This window comes from Psammomys obesus, unplaced genomic scaffold, assembly GCF_907164565.1.
Source record: "Psammomys obesus unplaced genomic scaffold, mPsaObe1.curated_primary_1811, whole genome shotgun sequence".
Taxonomy (NCBI): Eukaryota; Metazoa; Chordata; class Mammalia; order Rodentia; family Muridae; genus Psammomys; species Psammomys obesus.
Genome location: NW_026596046.1, coordinates 21,678,833 through 21,694,781, shown reverse-complemented (window position 1 = coordinate 21,694,781; position 15,949 = coordinate 21,678,833). Strand labels below are relative to the sequence as shown.

General features: G+C 46.8%; 1 protein-coding gene across 3 annotated transcripts in view; it reads left to right on the top strand.

The window, feature by feature from the left end:
• The window catches only part of Cemip (cell migration inducing hyaluronidase 1), a 152,100-nt gene that overhangs the window by 93,813 nt on the left and 42,338 nt on the right, over window positions 1-15,949 (top strand). For all 3 annotated transcript variants that reach the window (XM_055623249.1, XM_055623248.1, XM_055623247.1), the window contains 5 exons: window positions 197-292; window positions 869-990; window positions 3,947-4,079; window positions 4,840-5,031; window positions 15,464-15,639. In XM_055623249.1, coding sequence (XP_055479224.1) covers window positions 197-292; window positions 869-990; window positions 3,947-4,079; window positions 4,840-5,031; window positions 15,464-15,639 — 719 coding nt within the window. The remainder of the gene's footprint in view (window positions 1-196; window positions 293-868; window positions 991-3,946; window positions 4,080-4,839; window positions 5,032-15,463; window positions 15,640-15,949) is intronic.

The window sequence follows — 15,949 nt, the reverse complement described above, 5'->3', positions numbered from 1 at the left end:
GAGGCAAGAGGATAAATTCAAGGTTATCTTTGGCTACATAATTTGAGGTTAGCCTGGGCTAGTTGAGATCTAATCCCAAAACAAGACACTAAAACAAAACAAAGATTCAAGGGTATAAGGATTTCCTGCTGTAAGATCAGCAGCAGTATGGAGTTGGGGTCTGTCTGATTCCTCACACATCTGGTCTTTCTCATAGGTCACAAAGGCTCAGCTGCTGCCCGGGTTTTCAAACTGTTCCAGACAGAGCACGGTGAACATTTCAATGTTTCTTCATCCAGTGAATGGGTTCAAGGTGAGGTGTTTGAGACAAGCTGCTAAAACCTAAGAGCAGTGGCACAGGCCAGGAATCGCAAGGCTTTCTTATACCAGTATGGACACTACTAGGCATCAGCTAAGAAACTGCAGCTGAAACTGTCTTTAATTCATCAAGCCACATTGGTGAATGTCAGCAGTCTCTCACAGTGGTTAAGATTTGTACTGCACCTCTGCATAGACTTGGGACATTTAGTTTTTTAATACGCCAGGTCATGGTGCTGGCCAGGAAACACTGGCAGAAGCTGGGCTGGAAGCTGGCCTTCAAGCAGGCATCTCAGGCTTGCCGAAAGCAGCCATGGTAGTGATGAGCCTTGAGGGCAGGTTTACAGATGGGTTTCTCTCTCTCTCTCCATCTTGCTTATTTCTTTTGTAACAACAAGAAATGTATATTGCCTTTATAAAAGAAAACCGTCACTGAGTGGTTTCCCCCTACCACTCAGGGAAGCAGAGGCAGATGGATCTCTGTGAGTTTGAGACTAGCCTGGCCAAAAAAAAAAAAAAAAAAAAAAAAAAAGTGGTTTCTTGTCTGACCCTGTCTCTGCTTTCTGACTAGATGTGGAATGGACAGACTGGTTTGATCATGATAATGTGCCTCAGAGCAAAGGCGGGGAGAAAATTTCAGACCTCCGAGCAGCTTACCCAGGAAAAATCTGCAATCGACCCATTGACATACAGGTACCAACCTCACAACAGCTAGGGAGTCTGCAAGGCTTTGCTTTGAAGAAGGCTTTGTCAGAGCTTTTCTTACCACTGGGGTGGTATGACCCCCTCCTCTGAAGCAGGCTAACCAGATTGTACTAATCTCCACCTGAGAGACAGAAGTGAAGGTTCCTTATCTGCCCAAGATTCCCGCTCTGCCTCTAAGTCCCTTATCCCTGCTGTTACCCTGCTTCTTCAACCATGGCTTAGAGAACTCCAGCTGCAGCATCCTGCTTGGCCCACCAAGCTCACTTCTGTGCTGATGGCCTTTGGGCCCTCGAGCACAGAGGGCAGATAGGGTCTGAAGTGCAGCCCACTCCCAGCAGCCCAGAGGAAGAGCATTCGCTCAGCTCTGCTCCCTACTGAGGTCAATAAAAGCCAGCATTTGTGGAGTCTCCACAGGCTCGCCACTTAGAGTTTATTCTACCCGAAAGGGGGATGACGTCCACACTGGAATAAAAGAGCCGCATGTATGCCCATCTTTGCCCCCGTAGCTGCCCATCACCTCTCACTTCCTTGGGGTTCAGGGCACTCACTAAGTCCTCTTCATGGCTGCACCACCCCCAGGACTGGGACACCTGTCCCACATGGACATAGTCAGGTCCTCTGGGACAGGGTAGGATGGACATCTATGACCTTCAGAGGACTGGAGAAGGCAGTGGGGGAGTAAGAAGCAGCAACAGGATCACCATTGTCACCAGCTGGCACGGAGCTGGGGACCAGGAGAATGCTTCTGGAGGCCAGAGAGGTCTGAGGTAGCGGCATTAGCTGAGAGCTCTGGGCTATCTGCAGCGAAGCGCTCAGAGTACATGGTTCTGGGTGGCATGGATCCTCAGGGTGGACTCTGTCCTTGTTCTTCCCTCAGGGTGAAGGTCTTTTAAACCCTCTGCTGTAGTTCTGTGTCCATATTCTTGCAGAGACATCCATCAGGTTTTTGTTTTTTTTTTTTTTTTTTTACTTTCTGGCTCAGTGCAAAAATGGAAGTCATAAATATTCCCTCACGATTTGGTTTCATGGACTTACTGGCTCAATACATGGGTGTCTGAGTGTCCTCTGCATATCTTATTGAAAACACTCTTGGGGGAGAGGTTTGAGACCATCACCATGCCTGGCTAGCCTGGAATTTACTACATAGCCCAGGCTGGCACAGAGATCCACCTTTCTCTGCTTCCTGAGTGCTGGGATTAAAGACAATGGCCACCCTGCCCGGCTCAAAATTAATTTAATTTACTGTTAATCATGACAATATTATTAGGCATTTCATTATCTCCAAGCTTGGCTAATAATAATGTTTCTTTAAAGATTCCTGCCATTGAGCAGTGATAGATCTCTTTTTACTCTTCTTATCCAACACGGAGGTCATTAAAAGAGAAAGCATTGTAATTAAGCAGTTCCCTTGAAATCATTACTGGATATTTTCCTGTGACAAATATCCAGCTCTAACGGGAAATGAGCCAAGGACCTGCTGTCAGGATGACAGGGCTCCCACTGAAGATGGAGCTGGCTCAGAGAATCAGGACTTGAGAGTCTATGACCTTAAACTTGGTGGTGACTCCCTTGGGTCTTAGTGGGTTCCCAAAGGAACAAGTTTACAGCCTGGTGTGAGCTGTAACAGAGACCATGGAAATCATGGCTGTGAGTGTGACTTGGAAAGAGCTGGATTTTGATTGAATTTTAGCATGCATGTCTGGGGGATCTCCTTTCAGGCCAAAGACAAAGCTGGTTCTGTTAGGTCTAAATAATCTTTCCTAAACAGTCTAGTGTGCGCGCATGCACATACACACACAGTCTCTCTCTGTCTCTCTGTGTATGTCTATGTCTCTCTCTGACTCTCTTGTTGGTCTCTCTCTCTCTTCTCTCTTCTGCATGCCTGTGTCCATGGTTTCTGTGCCAAGGATGGCCACAGTGCTTTTCTAAATTGCACGTCTTTGAATGACAGTCCTCGTCTTTGAGGGGCACACCCTGGCTTTGGGATGAGCTGGCAGGAACCACCCTCCTTTGAGCCTGTTTCTAAATTCTGTCCTGCCCCCTTGTAGCTTCTTGCCTGGCATCCCTAGTCAGCTGTAACCTCACTTTCAAGGATGCAATGGGGCAAATGGGTAATAGAAATTGGGACCAGGACATTTGAACAAGGACCATTAGGCTGGGCACATCTGAAAACTAGAATGGGAGATTTGAAGCTAAATGAATTTGGGCTCTAAATTTGACTGGGCTACTTACTGGCCTCTTGGTGCTTGGTAAGAAACTCATCCTGATTGACTTTTTTTTTTAAACTCTAACCACTACCATGTCATAGTTTCACTATTAGGATACATCCAAGCATTTAGGTCTTTAACTGAAAGAGTTGATCCCAAACCTCCCTACCTGTTAGAATCACCTGGGTAGCTTTGAAAGTCCTGATGCCCAGGCCACAGCCTAAACCCACCAAATCACAGCCTTTGAGGGTATAGCCTTGGCAGAGAGGATGCAGAAGTCCATTTGCACACCTGTAGGTTGAACAGCGTGACCCCTCAGTAAATAAATGCCAGTTCCTCTCATAGACTCATGGTGGTAGGATGCTATTAAGAAAGGACACTTCAGTGTTCTAAGAGAGCCTGTGTGTGATGAATGTTCTGTAAATGTGCACACAGTGATGGACAATGAATAGGACACAGGCAACGTGTTCCTCCTGCTAGATCACAAACCTAGCTGACTCTCTCCCAGAAATCAGACCACAACACCTCCATTCCGAGACTTAACACTGTCTTTCTTTTAATGAAACTCACAAAGACAATTGGGATAATAGGCCTGGCTGTTGTAAATAGTTTTATGGTGGGGACAATTTTAGACTTGTAAATTGTAAGTTGTGGGCATTAATCAGTACTCTCCCTCTTCATAAAAAAAAAAAAAAAAAAAAAGTGTGCTTGCTCTGTAATTTCCATTCCATTCTCAGGCCACAACAATGGATGGAGTCACCCTTAGCACTGAGGTTGTCTACAAAAATGGCCAAGATTACAGGTTTGCTTGCTACAGCCGGGGCCGAGCCTGCCGCAGCTACCGAGTACGATTCCTATGTGGGAAACCTGGTAAGCAAGCAGATCCTGTCTCCTTATCAGGTTAGAAATGCACCAAGCTCTGATTCCTGACCTGGCTGCTATGCACTGTGAAATGGGGTGGCTGGGTCAGCTGTATTGAGTATCAGAGTGTCATAATCACCCCACTGAGCAGTCTAGGCACAAATGCAGGAGCAGCCAGATGATCCCTGGAGTTGGAAGCAGACAGCAATACTCTGCCCTGTCATAAGTCTCTCTAGAAGGAGTGAGCATCATCCAAGAATGGTGTGTGCTGATGGACGGGGCTGACACAAACTCTCTGCCTCTTCCAGTGCTGTTATTTCAAACCTAGTTCCTCAGGCAGCCCTCCTTAGAGAGGACTGGAAATGGTTGGTTTGTTCTGGAATCAGCATCTCCAGGAGGCAGTCATTAGGAACGGAGTAGGGGGTGGGACTTACGGCTACTGTAAATAACAGTGGAGAGGGACTATATTTGTTTTACATCTTGGGCAAAGTGGGTGTGGTGAGGCAGCACATTGAGCACCAGCTTAGAAGTCAGTGGAAAATTCCTCTGCCCAGAGCTAATGAATGGGTCTTTTTTTTGGTTGGGTTTTTGTTGACTTCAAAAACCTGTAAGTACCGAGACTGGGATGAGAGAGAGTCTGGTGATTTGGGTTTTGGAAAGACATACCTGGCATTTACCGATTTCCAGAGAGAGAGGGGAAGAGGTGGGCAGCCACATGTTTTCTGAAGGCAAAGGGCTGTATCTCAGTCTTTCCTGTTTTGGATTACAGTGAGGCCCAAGCTCACAGTCAGCATCGATACCAATGTAAACAGTACCATCCTGAGTCTGGTGGACAATGTGCAGTCGTGGAAGCCTGGAGACACCCTGGTCGTCGCCAGCACTGACTACTCAATGTATCAGGCAGAAGAGTTCCGGGTGCTCCCCTGCAAAGCTTGTACCTCTACACAGGTCAGAGTGGCAGGTAGGCATCCCCTCACTTCTGCCCAGGCTGCAGAGGAGATCTCTATCTGTGAGCTATTCGCAGAATGCTGCATCACAAAAGAAATGATGAGAGTCTCACTGCAGGCACTGCTTCCTTTGTGGTGCATCTATACATTGTCCAGGCAGGCAGCCTAACTGATACCTGAAATAAATTCACTTAAGAAGAAAGGTTTATTGTGGCTCATGGTTTTGGAAGCTTCAGCTCATGGTTTACTAGCCCTGTTGTTTGGGGCAAGAACGAGTGATGGAGGAAGTTGTTTATGTCATGGCATCCAGGAAACAAACAAACAAGAAGATGTTGGAAAACCAGTATCCCCTTCAAGAACATGCTCCCAGAGAAATAACTTCTTCCCAGTGGGCCCTATCCCAGTAGCAACAGGCTCATGGCAAAGCTTTAGCTCATGAGCCTTTGGGGGACACTTTCATAGCACTAGGCTTTCTAGGTTGAGCCTTTCTAGGTTGAGCCTAGCTCCATGCTGGAAGCTGGATTCAGACTGGCTCCATACCATTCTCAGTCTTCTCCAGATACATGACAGGGGTAGAAAATTCTTAAAGAGGGGAAGAGAGAATGGAGGACTGCTGAGGCCTGGGCTAGAACTGACTTGTGCTGGGCATACTAGCTTATGTCTAGAATTCTAAAACTTGAGAGACCAGGGAGGGAGGATTGCTGCGAGTTTGAGGCCAGCCTAGGATACAGAGTGAGTACCAGGTGAATCTGGGCTTCAGGGTAACACCTTATTTCAAAAGAAAACTAAACAAAATGAACTCAGAAAAAATTAAACAAAACTGGACAATATGATAACATAGTCTGCTGGCAAAAACATAGGTCAATACAGAGCACACCCCATGGCCATGGTCAACATGAATAGCCAGAAGAACCTATTTTTCTCACTGAAATTGAGAGGACAGAATGAACATTTATTTGAAAATAAGTTTGTCTACCTCAATACTTTAAATTTCTTCTTTCCATAGCTTTTGAGTTCCTTTTTTTTCTTCTCCCAAATCTTAATGTGCATGCCCTATATTTTATGTTTTGTGATATTACCAGAATCATGGAGTCTCAGAAAGCAAAAGAGACTTAGTCAATGTTCTATTACTGCAGAGACACAATATGATCAAGACAACTCTTATAAAGGAAAACATTTAATTACAAACTTGCTTACAGTTCAGAGGTTTAGTCCATTATTTTCATGGTGGGAAGCAAGTAGATGTGGTGCTGGAGAGGTAGCTGAGAGTTCTACATCTGTATTGGCAAGGAGAATGAAATGCTGGACCTGGCTTGAGCATTTGAAATCCCAAAGCTCGCCCAAGCAATATATTTCTTCCAAGTCCACATCTACTCCAACAAGGCCACATCTCCTATTCCTTCTCAAGTAGTGTTACTCCCTAATGACCAAGCATTCAAATATATGAGCCTATGGGGCCATTCCTATTCAAATCACCTTGGAGACCTTATACATAATTTAGTGCAATTGCTCCTGAAAAAAAAATGTATGTATGTATATCTTTGGGTTATAAGCAACAGAATTCAACCTGACTATATGAAGCAAAAAAGGACTTGATGAACAGTCCATTCATGTCTGAGAAACAAATTAGATACTGAAGAACAAAGCAAAGGACTCAGAGCAGTGCAGCATTGAGGGCCTGGGCAGCAGGGGGCAGCGGGCAACATCTCTAGGTATCCCTGTCTTTAGGAAGCATGCCAAGTCCCTAGGACACCAAATGGTGCACAGCCATTGTCCAGGGAGAGGGCATCTGGCGAGGCTGGTGACTTCTCTGAAAGGTCAGGACCTTCACCAGCAATTTGTAGGCTGCCTCAAGTCGATAAAGGGTCATTTCTTGAAGGAAAATTGAGGTGACCTGCCAGAAGGGAGGGGACTCACTATTGGATGTTCAGATTATCATTTGCTACTACCTGGGAAGATAGCCCAGTCTTGAAGAGAAGACTGAGCATTGAGAAGGCATTGCCAGTCTATCTCAAATGTCTAGTGTTTTAGAAACAAACCTTCAGAAGCTAAAACTCAAAATGATCTCTTTCTGGCTGGTTGGAAAGTACCTGAGGAAGAATTTGAGGATCCTCCCTTTAGTGAAGGGAGAAGCAGTTATGCAGTTCCATCTCCTGAGTTTATTCTTGGAGGAAATAGCTCTGTGTCAGGTACCTGAGGCAGCGCACAGCTGGAATCCCAAGATACAAATTCTAGGACTAGAGTCTGCAAGGCATACATTTCTAGTGAGATACTAATTTTGGGGTATGGCTAGAGAAAGAGGAGGTAGCAGTGGGCAGGTCCAGTCTAAATGAAGAGAAGTTTGCAAGTTAAGATATCCTGTTTAAATGACAATGTTTGAACCCTTGTATTCTTCAAGAAAGGCTTTGGGGCATCTTACAAGTAAGATCACTCTGACACCGAGAAGAAAGAAATGAAGTGAAAAAAAAATCTGGATGATAAAAGTCTAAGTAACAAAGTGGAAGAAACAGGTCAGCAGAAATGGCCGACACAGGTCCTAAGAGTTCTCTCTGAGCTTCCTGGCAGCCGGAGCAAAGAAACTTATCTGTATTCAAGAAAAGGAAGGAGACGGACCTAGAAGATCACGTTTCCCTTAGCCCTAGGCTTGAGGTGTTTACCTTATTCATCATGCACAGGACACAGCACAACAGCGACATGAATTTGACACTATGCTAAGATTCTCTGGGCGGGGGCTATTTGCAGTTTGGCTCCCAATATTGGAAGGGGATAAGATGCTAGGCATAATCTGTGAACACATTTTACAAAAGGCATGTTTGGCTTTGTCTCGTTTGGCAGAGGCAAAAAAAAAAAAAAAATAGTACAGACTCTGGAATCAAGCAATTGGTTGTTATAGCTGTGTCCCCATTTGTAGAGATAAGGTCTCTTTAATATGGCCCAGGATGGCCCTAACTCACAATCCTGCCTCCATCTCCCAAGGCATGGATCAAAGGCCTGTGCCATCACACCTAACTTGCTGCAAGTACTATTAGCATCAGGTACAATGATTCTTTTATTCTTCTCATGTATATGTGTGTTTAGTGTGAGTATGTATATGCATGCTCACTTGTATGTGGGCGTATGTCAGGGCATGTGAATCCATGTGTGTGGTGGCCCAAGGTTCATATTGAACCTCTATCATTCTGATTATTTTCTGAGGGAGTCTCTCAACTGAACCCAGAGCTTGCTTGTGCAGCCATTCTGACCAGCTAGCTTGCTCCAGGGATCCCTAGTTTCCACCTTCTGAGTAATGGAATTATATAGGTAGGTTCTATACCCAAGCAGAATTTGCATAGGGAACTGGGAACTGAACCTCTTCACAAAGTACGTGGGCACACAGCCTGAGCGGTGGTATAACCATGAGGAAGGCATGGAGGCTACAGGGAAGACTATGAGAGCGTCTAGGATCACAGAGGAGAGAGGAGGCTCCAGGACAACGGGGAGCTTGGCTTGAGAGCTCAGGAAACTAGTGAAGTCTGTGACACCATCTTTCAGGAGTCGTCTAGCAAGAAAGGACTCCCCATGCCTGTATCTGTAGGAGGGTTCTTAGGTCATCACCACAGTGCATGGTAGTGCGCCTCCTGGGAGATCAGGTGCTCCTTTAGCAGACCATTTGAGCTCATGTCACTTCCCGTGGCTCCAGGCAGCATGGAGCTATCCAGGATAGGAGACGCCTCACTTCTAGCCCTTGCCTGTATAGAGGTGGAAGGAGAATTTCTCCTAAGTTTGTGCAGACTAGACCTCTCCTGCACTCCAAGACTGAGCAGCTTAAAGCTGCTTAAAGATCTCGCTTTGAACAGGTCCTTACAGGACATCTGTGGATGCCAAGGTAACCTTGAGATTGAAGGAGCCAAGAGATGCCAGGCTCATACAGAGGTGGCTTGGGGGTTCATGCCAAGGGCTACTGCTCCTGACAGAATGTTACCAACCCAACCAACTGTCTCATGGATGTGCCCAGGCTCGACCAAGAGTGTCAGGGGGCCTCTTGGGAGCCAACTTCCAAAGGATGAAAGTATGAGTGAAGACAATGCTAAACTTCCTTCATGATGCCCCAAGTCCCTTGCTTTAACATTGAAGGATTCTGCTCTAGCTCCACACCCAGCCTCTCACTGCCTATTAAGAATGGAGCATCCATCTGCTCAGAAGTTTTGGGTCCCCATGGAAACAGCCCCTCCTGGCGAGTACAGTCACAAAAGCCCCAGGTGGGGATGAGTATGCATGCACAGCTGTCTGTCCATCTGTCTGTCCTCAGCAGCTACCCATTGCTCCTCTTCCCAAAGTCCGTTCTCAGCGATCCATCCGCCACTAACATAGAGGAAAGACTCCACCTGAACATCCTTTTTGGTACATGCACTCTTTTACCTGCTGAATTCGGCCAGGGTCACCTCCTCAGTCTAGCTGCAGAGAGGATTCTTCTTGGATCCTCCTCCCTTACACACCCCTAATTCCAGTAAACAACCCTCTTTGCATTTTAAGGTTTTGCTGATGAGAAACAGATGGCGGTGACAAATTGCTGGAAATATATGACTCACCTAAATTCTTTTCATCGTTTTGCCAGCTGCAGTGTGACTCCCAGCACCTCTTGATGTGGCATGACAGTTGAAATCTGCCCCCTTGGTATTTTTCCCCCTTTCTTGTTGTCATCTTCCTACTCTGTCTCATAAGCACCCCCACACTTAGGTCGTAGCACCACTGCTTACTGAAAATGAGCTCCATCTCTCATGATAGTCCCAGTACTTTACAGGTCCACCTGTCCCTTCTTTACAGGACTCTCAGCCTCTGGGAGCTCCTGTTTTACATGGGAAGCAGATGAGGAAACTGAGACTGTGGAAATCAAATACCTAAGCCCATGATTTCCAAGATGGTAGCCACCAGCCACCTGTAGCTGCTTCAATTTCATTGAAGTTAAATAAAAATTTACCCTGTGCCCTTACAGTAGACAGGTTTTAAGTGTTCAAAAGCCACGTGTGCTTAGTGGCTGTCACATGGAACAGCGTGGAATCTGATTTCACTGCGTGTCCTTGTGGGCGGTGCTAGTGTAGCCTGCGAAAGCAAATCCTAGCATCTCCATCTAAAATGGCCAGGGGAGTCGTAGGCCGTTCTTGTCCCCCTGTACAAGTCCTCACCCCTGACAGTATGAGGAGGACAGTTCAGTCTCCACCTTTCCCTGACTCCCTGGGTTCTATTGGTTCTAACCTACAAGCACCTGCTGTGTCTGTCTCCCAGGGAAGGTGTTTGTGGTTTATTCTTCTCTTGTTCTCTGGGTGTCCAGTTCTGTGCTTGTCCTATGGAGATTTGCGGAGTATGGACTACCATATTAGGTGACTGTGAATAAAGCCAGAAAAATACTAATGCTTAGAGCCCTTCTCTGCCCCAGGTCCCGTCCCCCTTTCCTAGTGGGCCCAAGTCTCTTTTTAAGTCATTTGGGACAATTCTGACCTGGTCAGCCTGCACATGTGAGTGCCGTGAGAAGGAGGAGAGGCAGCAAGTTGTAGGGAGAACCCCACATGCAGGAAGGGATGAAGATATCGGGCACACCACTTCCCCGGGATCGCCCTGGGGAGTGGCCTGTGAAAGTAACAAGGCGAGATAACTGCTTGCACTGTGGACAGAAGCAATGCTGTAAAGGTTCTGATAAGGAGCCTTGCAGCAGAGGGGGAAGGGAAAGCAGGGATGTGACTGCAAAATTCCTGCAGTTCTCAGCAGGACCTGCATTTCCTTGGTCCACCCAAGTCTGCCAAACACAAGCCTTCCACCTACCTGAAGTCACTCATGCCCTGCTTCCCCTGTGAAACAAGGAAAGTTCTGAAACCAGCTGTCCATTAGTTCCTGTCACTGGTGAGGCTCTGGAGACAATAGCCCTGACAGCTGCAAATGTCATTTCTGTCACACTGGCCTTTAACCATATGCCTGGGGCTGTTTAAGCACAGTCTATGGATTAACTGACTTAATGATCTAGCTACCTTTTGTGATGTGAGCTATTTTTATCTTCGCTTCATAGATGAAGGGCCTGAGTTTCAGGGAGCTTAAACTATAGGCTCCAGGACTCTATTGCAAACTGAGTTATAGCCTGGCTGAGAACCTGAGAAACAGTGTCTGGGTAGAGGCAACCAGGTGGATGGGAACTCTTAGACTCTCAGGAAGTAACACCAGCCTGATGGTGTTACTAAAGAGGGTGTATGGGAATGAAAGGGCTGAGCCCACCAAGAGCCAGGTGTCTGCTCCATCCACCTTGGACTATTAGACAGGGGCAAAGCTACTGTGACAGAGACATCTGCTCATTGTGCCACCTGTTCCCAAAACAAGTCTAGTCCTCTGGGGACATCTTCTGGGAAGCCAACTCTATACTGTACCTCTCGGGACCCAAAGGAATGCCCATTACTTGTCTGGGGCAGTAGCAGTCAGTCTTCCCTCTATAACCCTCACACAGCTCCAAGCTATCTTGCTTGGTTGAGAAATTCTTTGAGAGTTTTCCTGGGCCTTGTCAAAACACTGCCTCTTGGGGTGTCCACTAGGGAAGAAGAGAAGACCAGGATTCCAGATGTTCTTGGGGACAGATACCTAGCTTTGTAAGAAGGCCCTGTTGTCTGCATATTGAGCTGGGGTGTTTGGGAGAGCAGACAAAAGAGCAAAGGCCCTCCGCTGACAAAGCAAAGAGGGAAGGAAGACGGATGTAGACAGCAATAGACATGTAAGAGGCAGGCCTCCAGCAAGGTGCATGTGAGGATCCTTCGGGGTCTGTAGACCACCATGCAGGTCAGACACATGTGAAGCGCAGAAGGAAGGCTGGAGATCAGTCAGATGGACCTCTTCTTTCAGGGAAACCCTGAGCCAGCTGGAGTGAACCAACAGGACACTCTGGAACAAAGACTGGAAGGGGCTACTCTAGCCCTGTCACCTGGGACAGCATGAGCTAGGATAGAAGGAACAGTGGTTGGAGGGTGGCTGCTCGGTCCTTCTTGAAGAGATGTTACAGCAGCACACTCCTGTGGTCAGCATAAATAAAGGACACAGAGACATACAGTGACCTACTCAGCCCTCAAAGCCACAGTCAAGGGTAACTGGAAAGTAAATAGGCTCTGGAAAGAGGGACCTCCGTAAAGAGCCTCCGTAAAGAATCATCATCAAGTCAAAGGAGAAAGGCATTACACAGAGCTAAGCATGTTGGCCCAGCACATTGGGAGGCAGAGGAAGGCAGATCTGAGTTCAAAGCCACCTTAGTCTACATAATTACTTTCAGAAAAACCATGGCTTCAGAAGGTAAACCCGTCTTTAAAAAAAATAGCAACAAATAAAAATAAAAACATCAGGCTAGCAAAATGTCTTAGCACTGCCAAACAATTGTTTCTACTGTGCCTTACACAGTTTAGGGATAGAGGTTATAATGATGAAGGCATGGCAGCAAGAGAAGAAATCTGTCTGATTGGTTTCAACCAAAAGAAAGTAGACACAAAGAACGAGAAATGGGGTAAGGCAATAAACACTCATACCCCATCTCCAGTGAGAAACATCCCCTAGAAAGGTTCCTCCAATTAAATTCCTGTGCTAGTCCCAGGCTCCAAGACTCCCTCAGCCCAAGAGCCAGTATCCAGTTGTAAAGAAAAACAGACTCTCTATCATACCTTGTGACAGTCATGTCCCTATATCCTCCTCCGGGCTCACCAATATCTAACCTTCTACATCTTCATGAAGAAATCAAAAGCTAGCTTAAGGATGGCAGAAAACAGGCTATGGCTGAGATATCACAATTAGAGATGACCTGAGTCAACTTCCAGAATGTCTCTTTCTGAATTTGAGTCTCCTTCCTTTTCAGCCACCAGACAGGCTTCATGTTGCCTCTGTATGGCTCTGTGAAGCCAGTGACCCTCAGAAACCATGAACACCACTTTCGAGGACAGGCTTTGCCCTTTTCAGGAAAGGCCCTCTGATTAGTTTGTTGATGATGGCCACAGAACCAATAGGCAGGGAGACCAATGAGGATAGAAGCAGAGGCTTCTACATGAATGGCCAGAGGACTTCAAAGCAGTAAAGATAACACATAGCCTGTGACCCAAACCAAAAGCTATTGTGGGTTCAGGGAGGAAGAGGCCCAGCATTCTGTAGTTAACTTGTTCATAATTATCTTTCTAGTGATGTCAGACACTGTGTGGAACAGTTGGAAGGTGGTAGAACCTAATGGAAGGTTTACGTTCATTAGGGACATGTCTTAGAAGAAGACTGTGAGATACTTGTCTCTACCTGTCCTAGTTTCATTCCTGGTCACAAAGTAAATAGACTTCCTCTGCCATATACAACCGCCATGATGTGCCACCACAGGCCAAAGCAACGTAGCCAATGGGTCATGACTTAGCATCTCTGAAACTATGAGCTGAGATAAGCCTTTCTTTTTTCTAAATTCATTTATCCCAGATATTACTTTTAGTAACAGAAAGCTGACTGACACTATGTCTGGACTCTGTAGTAGGCTGAATCTATGACATGATCTTTAGTCTCTGTGAACATTACTTCACATGACAAAAAAAAGAGGGGGGGGGAGAGGATTGACAATGACTAGATTAAAGTTCCGGAAATGGGAGAGTGTCCTGGGATATTTGTGTGGGTCCAATGTAATAGCAGAGGTTATCAGATAAGAAGGACTATGGGAGATTAAAGAGGAGAAAGCAACGGAAGGACGCAGATGAAGTAGTAATAAAATATGGAAGATGGAGGTCACAAGACAAGGAATACAGGTAGCCACTGCAATCTAAAGAAGCCCAGAAGCATATTCTTTGTGGTACCTTCTCAAGCAAGCAGCCCTGCCAACACCTTGGCTCACCCCAGAAAATTAATTTCAGACATCTTAACCTCCAGGATTAAGAAAAAAAAAAAATGAACCTGTGGTAATCTGTCACAGCTGCAATAGAAAACACATACCATTCACTTGCCTGGAGCTGTTTTCTCAGCGTTAGTATGCAACAATGTCATATTGCTTCAAAGAAACCACTGTCTCACTGAGCCTGCAGAATTCTTAAACCATAGGCTTCCTTACCCCAGGATGTGTGCCAGGTGAAAGGGAGGGCAGGGGTCAGCTCTTCCTGAGGACAAGAAAGCATAGGAAGGTTTCTGAGGTGAATAGTGCTAATTTTATCTGTGTTCTTCACTCGTAGGCACTAGTAGTATGTTAGGGCCCAGGCAAGGGACTCTTCTATCCAGTCAAGGTCAGAGTGAAAAGCTAAGTGGTGTAGGTGGTGTGGTTTGGGCTGGAAGTCAATGTGGGAGAGTGTTGCTCTCTGTAATTGTGTCCTCCAATGAAAGAGAAAGTATCCACAAGCTGTCGGCCATCTTAATGATGAGCCTGTCTTAGGCTATGTTTTCTGCACAGATGGAGGAAGAAGAGATGGGAGGTAACACTAAGGGAATTTGGCTAGAGAAGGGGTGAGGTAGTGGGAAGGAGAGCATGGGCAGGACACAGGGTCAAGAATTCAGGCCACACAGGACAGGGACTGGATTGAGTGTGGGAGGGTGTTTGGTTTGTTAGATTTTTCTCAAGGGTAGGGAGGCCCCGGGGAAGGTTGAGGGCAGAAAACATAAGAAATGCAGATGAAGAATGAGATGGCTGGACTGGAAAGGACTACCATCTGGAATCAATGCCTTCCGAATGTGCCACAGGACAGGGCTAGGCTCCATGGCCCCGGGAATGCCTCTTCTGAGGGATGCAGAAGGAAATCAGCACAGAGTTGGGTCAAAGTCTTCCCCATTGCTCCCTGTGGGACCACAGGGGCAAGGAACGACAGCCTGACCTTCCTCCTCAAGGCTGCTGAGAGTAGAGCATGAGTTTGCCCTGCTCAGGAGCAGGGGTCTAAAAGAAGAAAGTTTGTTCTATCCTAAGAATTATGGCTGGAGGGCAGCTACAGTACAAAGCTCTGAAGAGTCATCTGGAGACTGGGTCTTCTCTCTCTCTCTCTCTCTCTCTCTCTCTCTCTCTTTCTCTCGCTCGCTCTGCTCTGCCAATTCTTTACTGTGGGCTGTCTTTCCTTGCTGGGTGAGGTTGGCCCACCAGGCCGGAGAACAAGAGAGGTAACCCAAGGTTACATCTAGCACTTGTTGTACCCGCATCCCGTGGCCGCACCTCACCGTGGAGAGGTGGGGGACACAGCTCCACCGGGAAGCCATGTGTGAGATGAATCATGGAAGAGTCTGAGAGCCAGAAGAAGGGTAGATATTATAGGGCAAGTAGCCACACCTGCCAGACCTAAGCACCTGTAGGCATGTGACTACACCTACCTGAACTTTGTTCTTCTGTATCATGGGAACAAGGGCCATGGGGCCCACCATGAGTGAAGAGCAAGCCACCACCGTGAGGGTATAGGCTGGGAACACAGCAGACATGCTCACCTTCTATTCCGCTTCCTCACCCCTCTTGTACCCTAGGGAAGCCACAGTACCTACATACTGGGGAGGAGATTGATGGCGTGGACATGCGGGCCGAGGTTGGACTCCTGACTCGGAACATCGTGGTGATGGGAGAGATGGAGGACAAATGCTACCCCTACAGCAACCACATCTGTGACTTCTTTGACTTCGATACCTTTGGAGGCCACATCAAGGTAGGGATCTGCCTGGCTGAGGCTCTTAGCACTACAGGAGGGTATTCAAAGTTCTCCCTCTGGACGGAGACTCGTAGGAGGGAAAGGGATGGTGGAGCAGAGAGCTAGGGAGAGAAGTGCACCCTTGGATGTCTGCTAGGTGTCTGCTTTACCAATGGCGCACAGGTGTACCTGTCAGAAATGATGGGGAATCGCTCTCGGACTGAGGCCACATGCCATGCTGCGTTCTACTTCATTGCCTCGGCCTTGTCTCTGTTATTTATCCTTGGGCATTTTTTCGATTTTGCTTTTGGTGTGTTTATATTTCTTT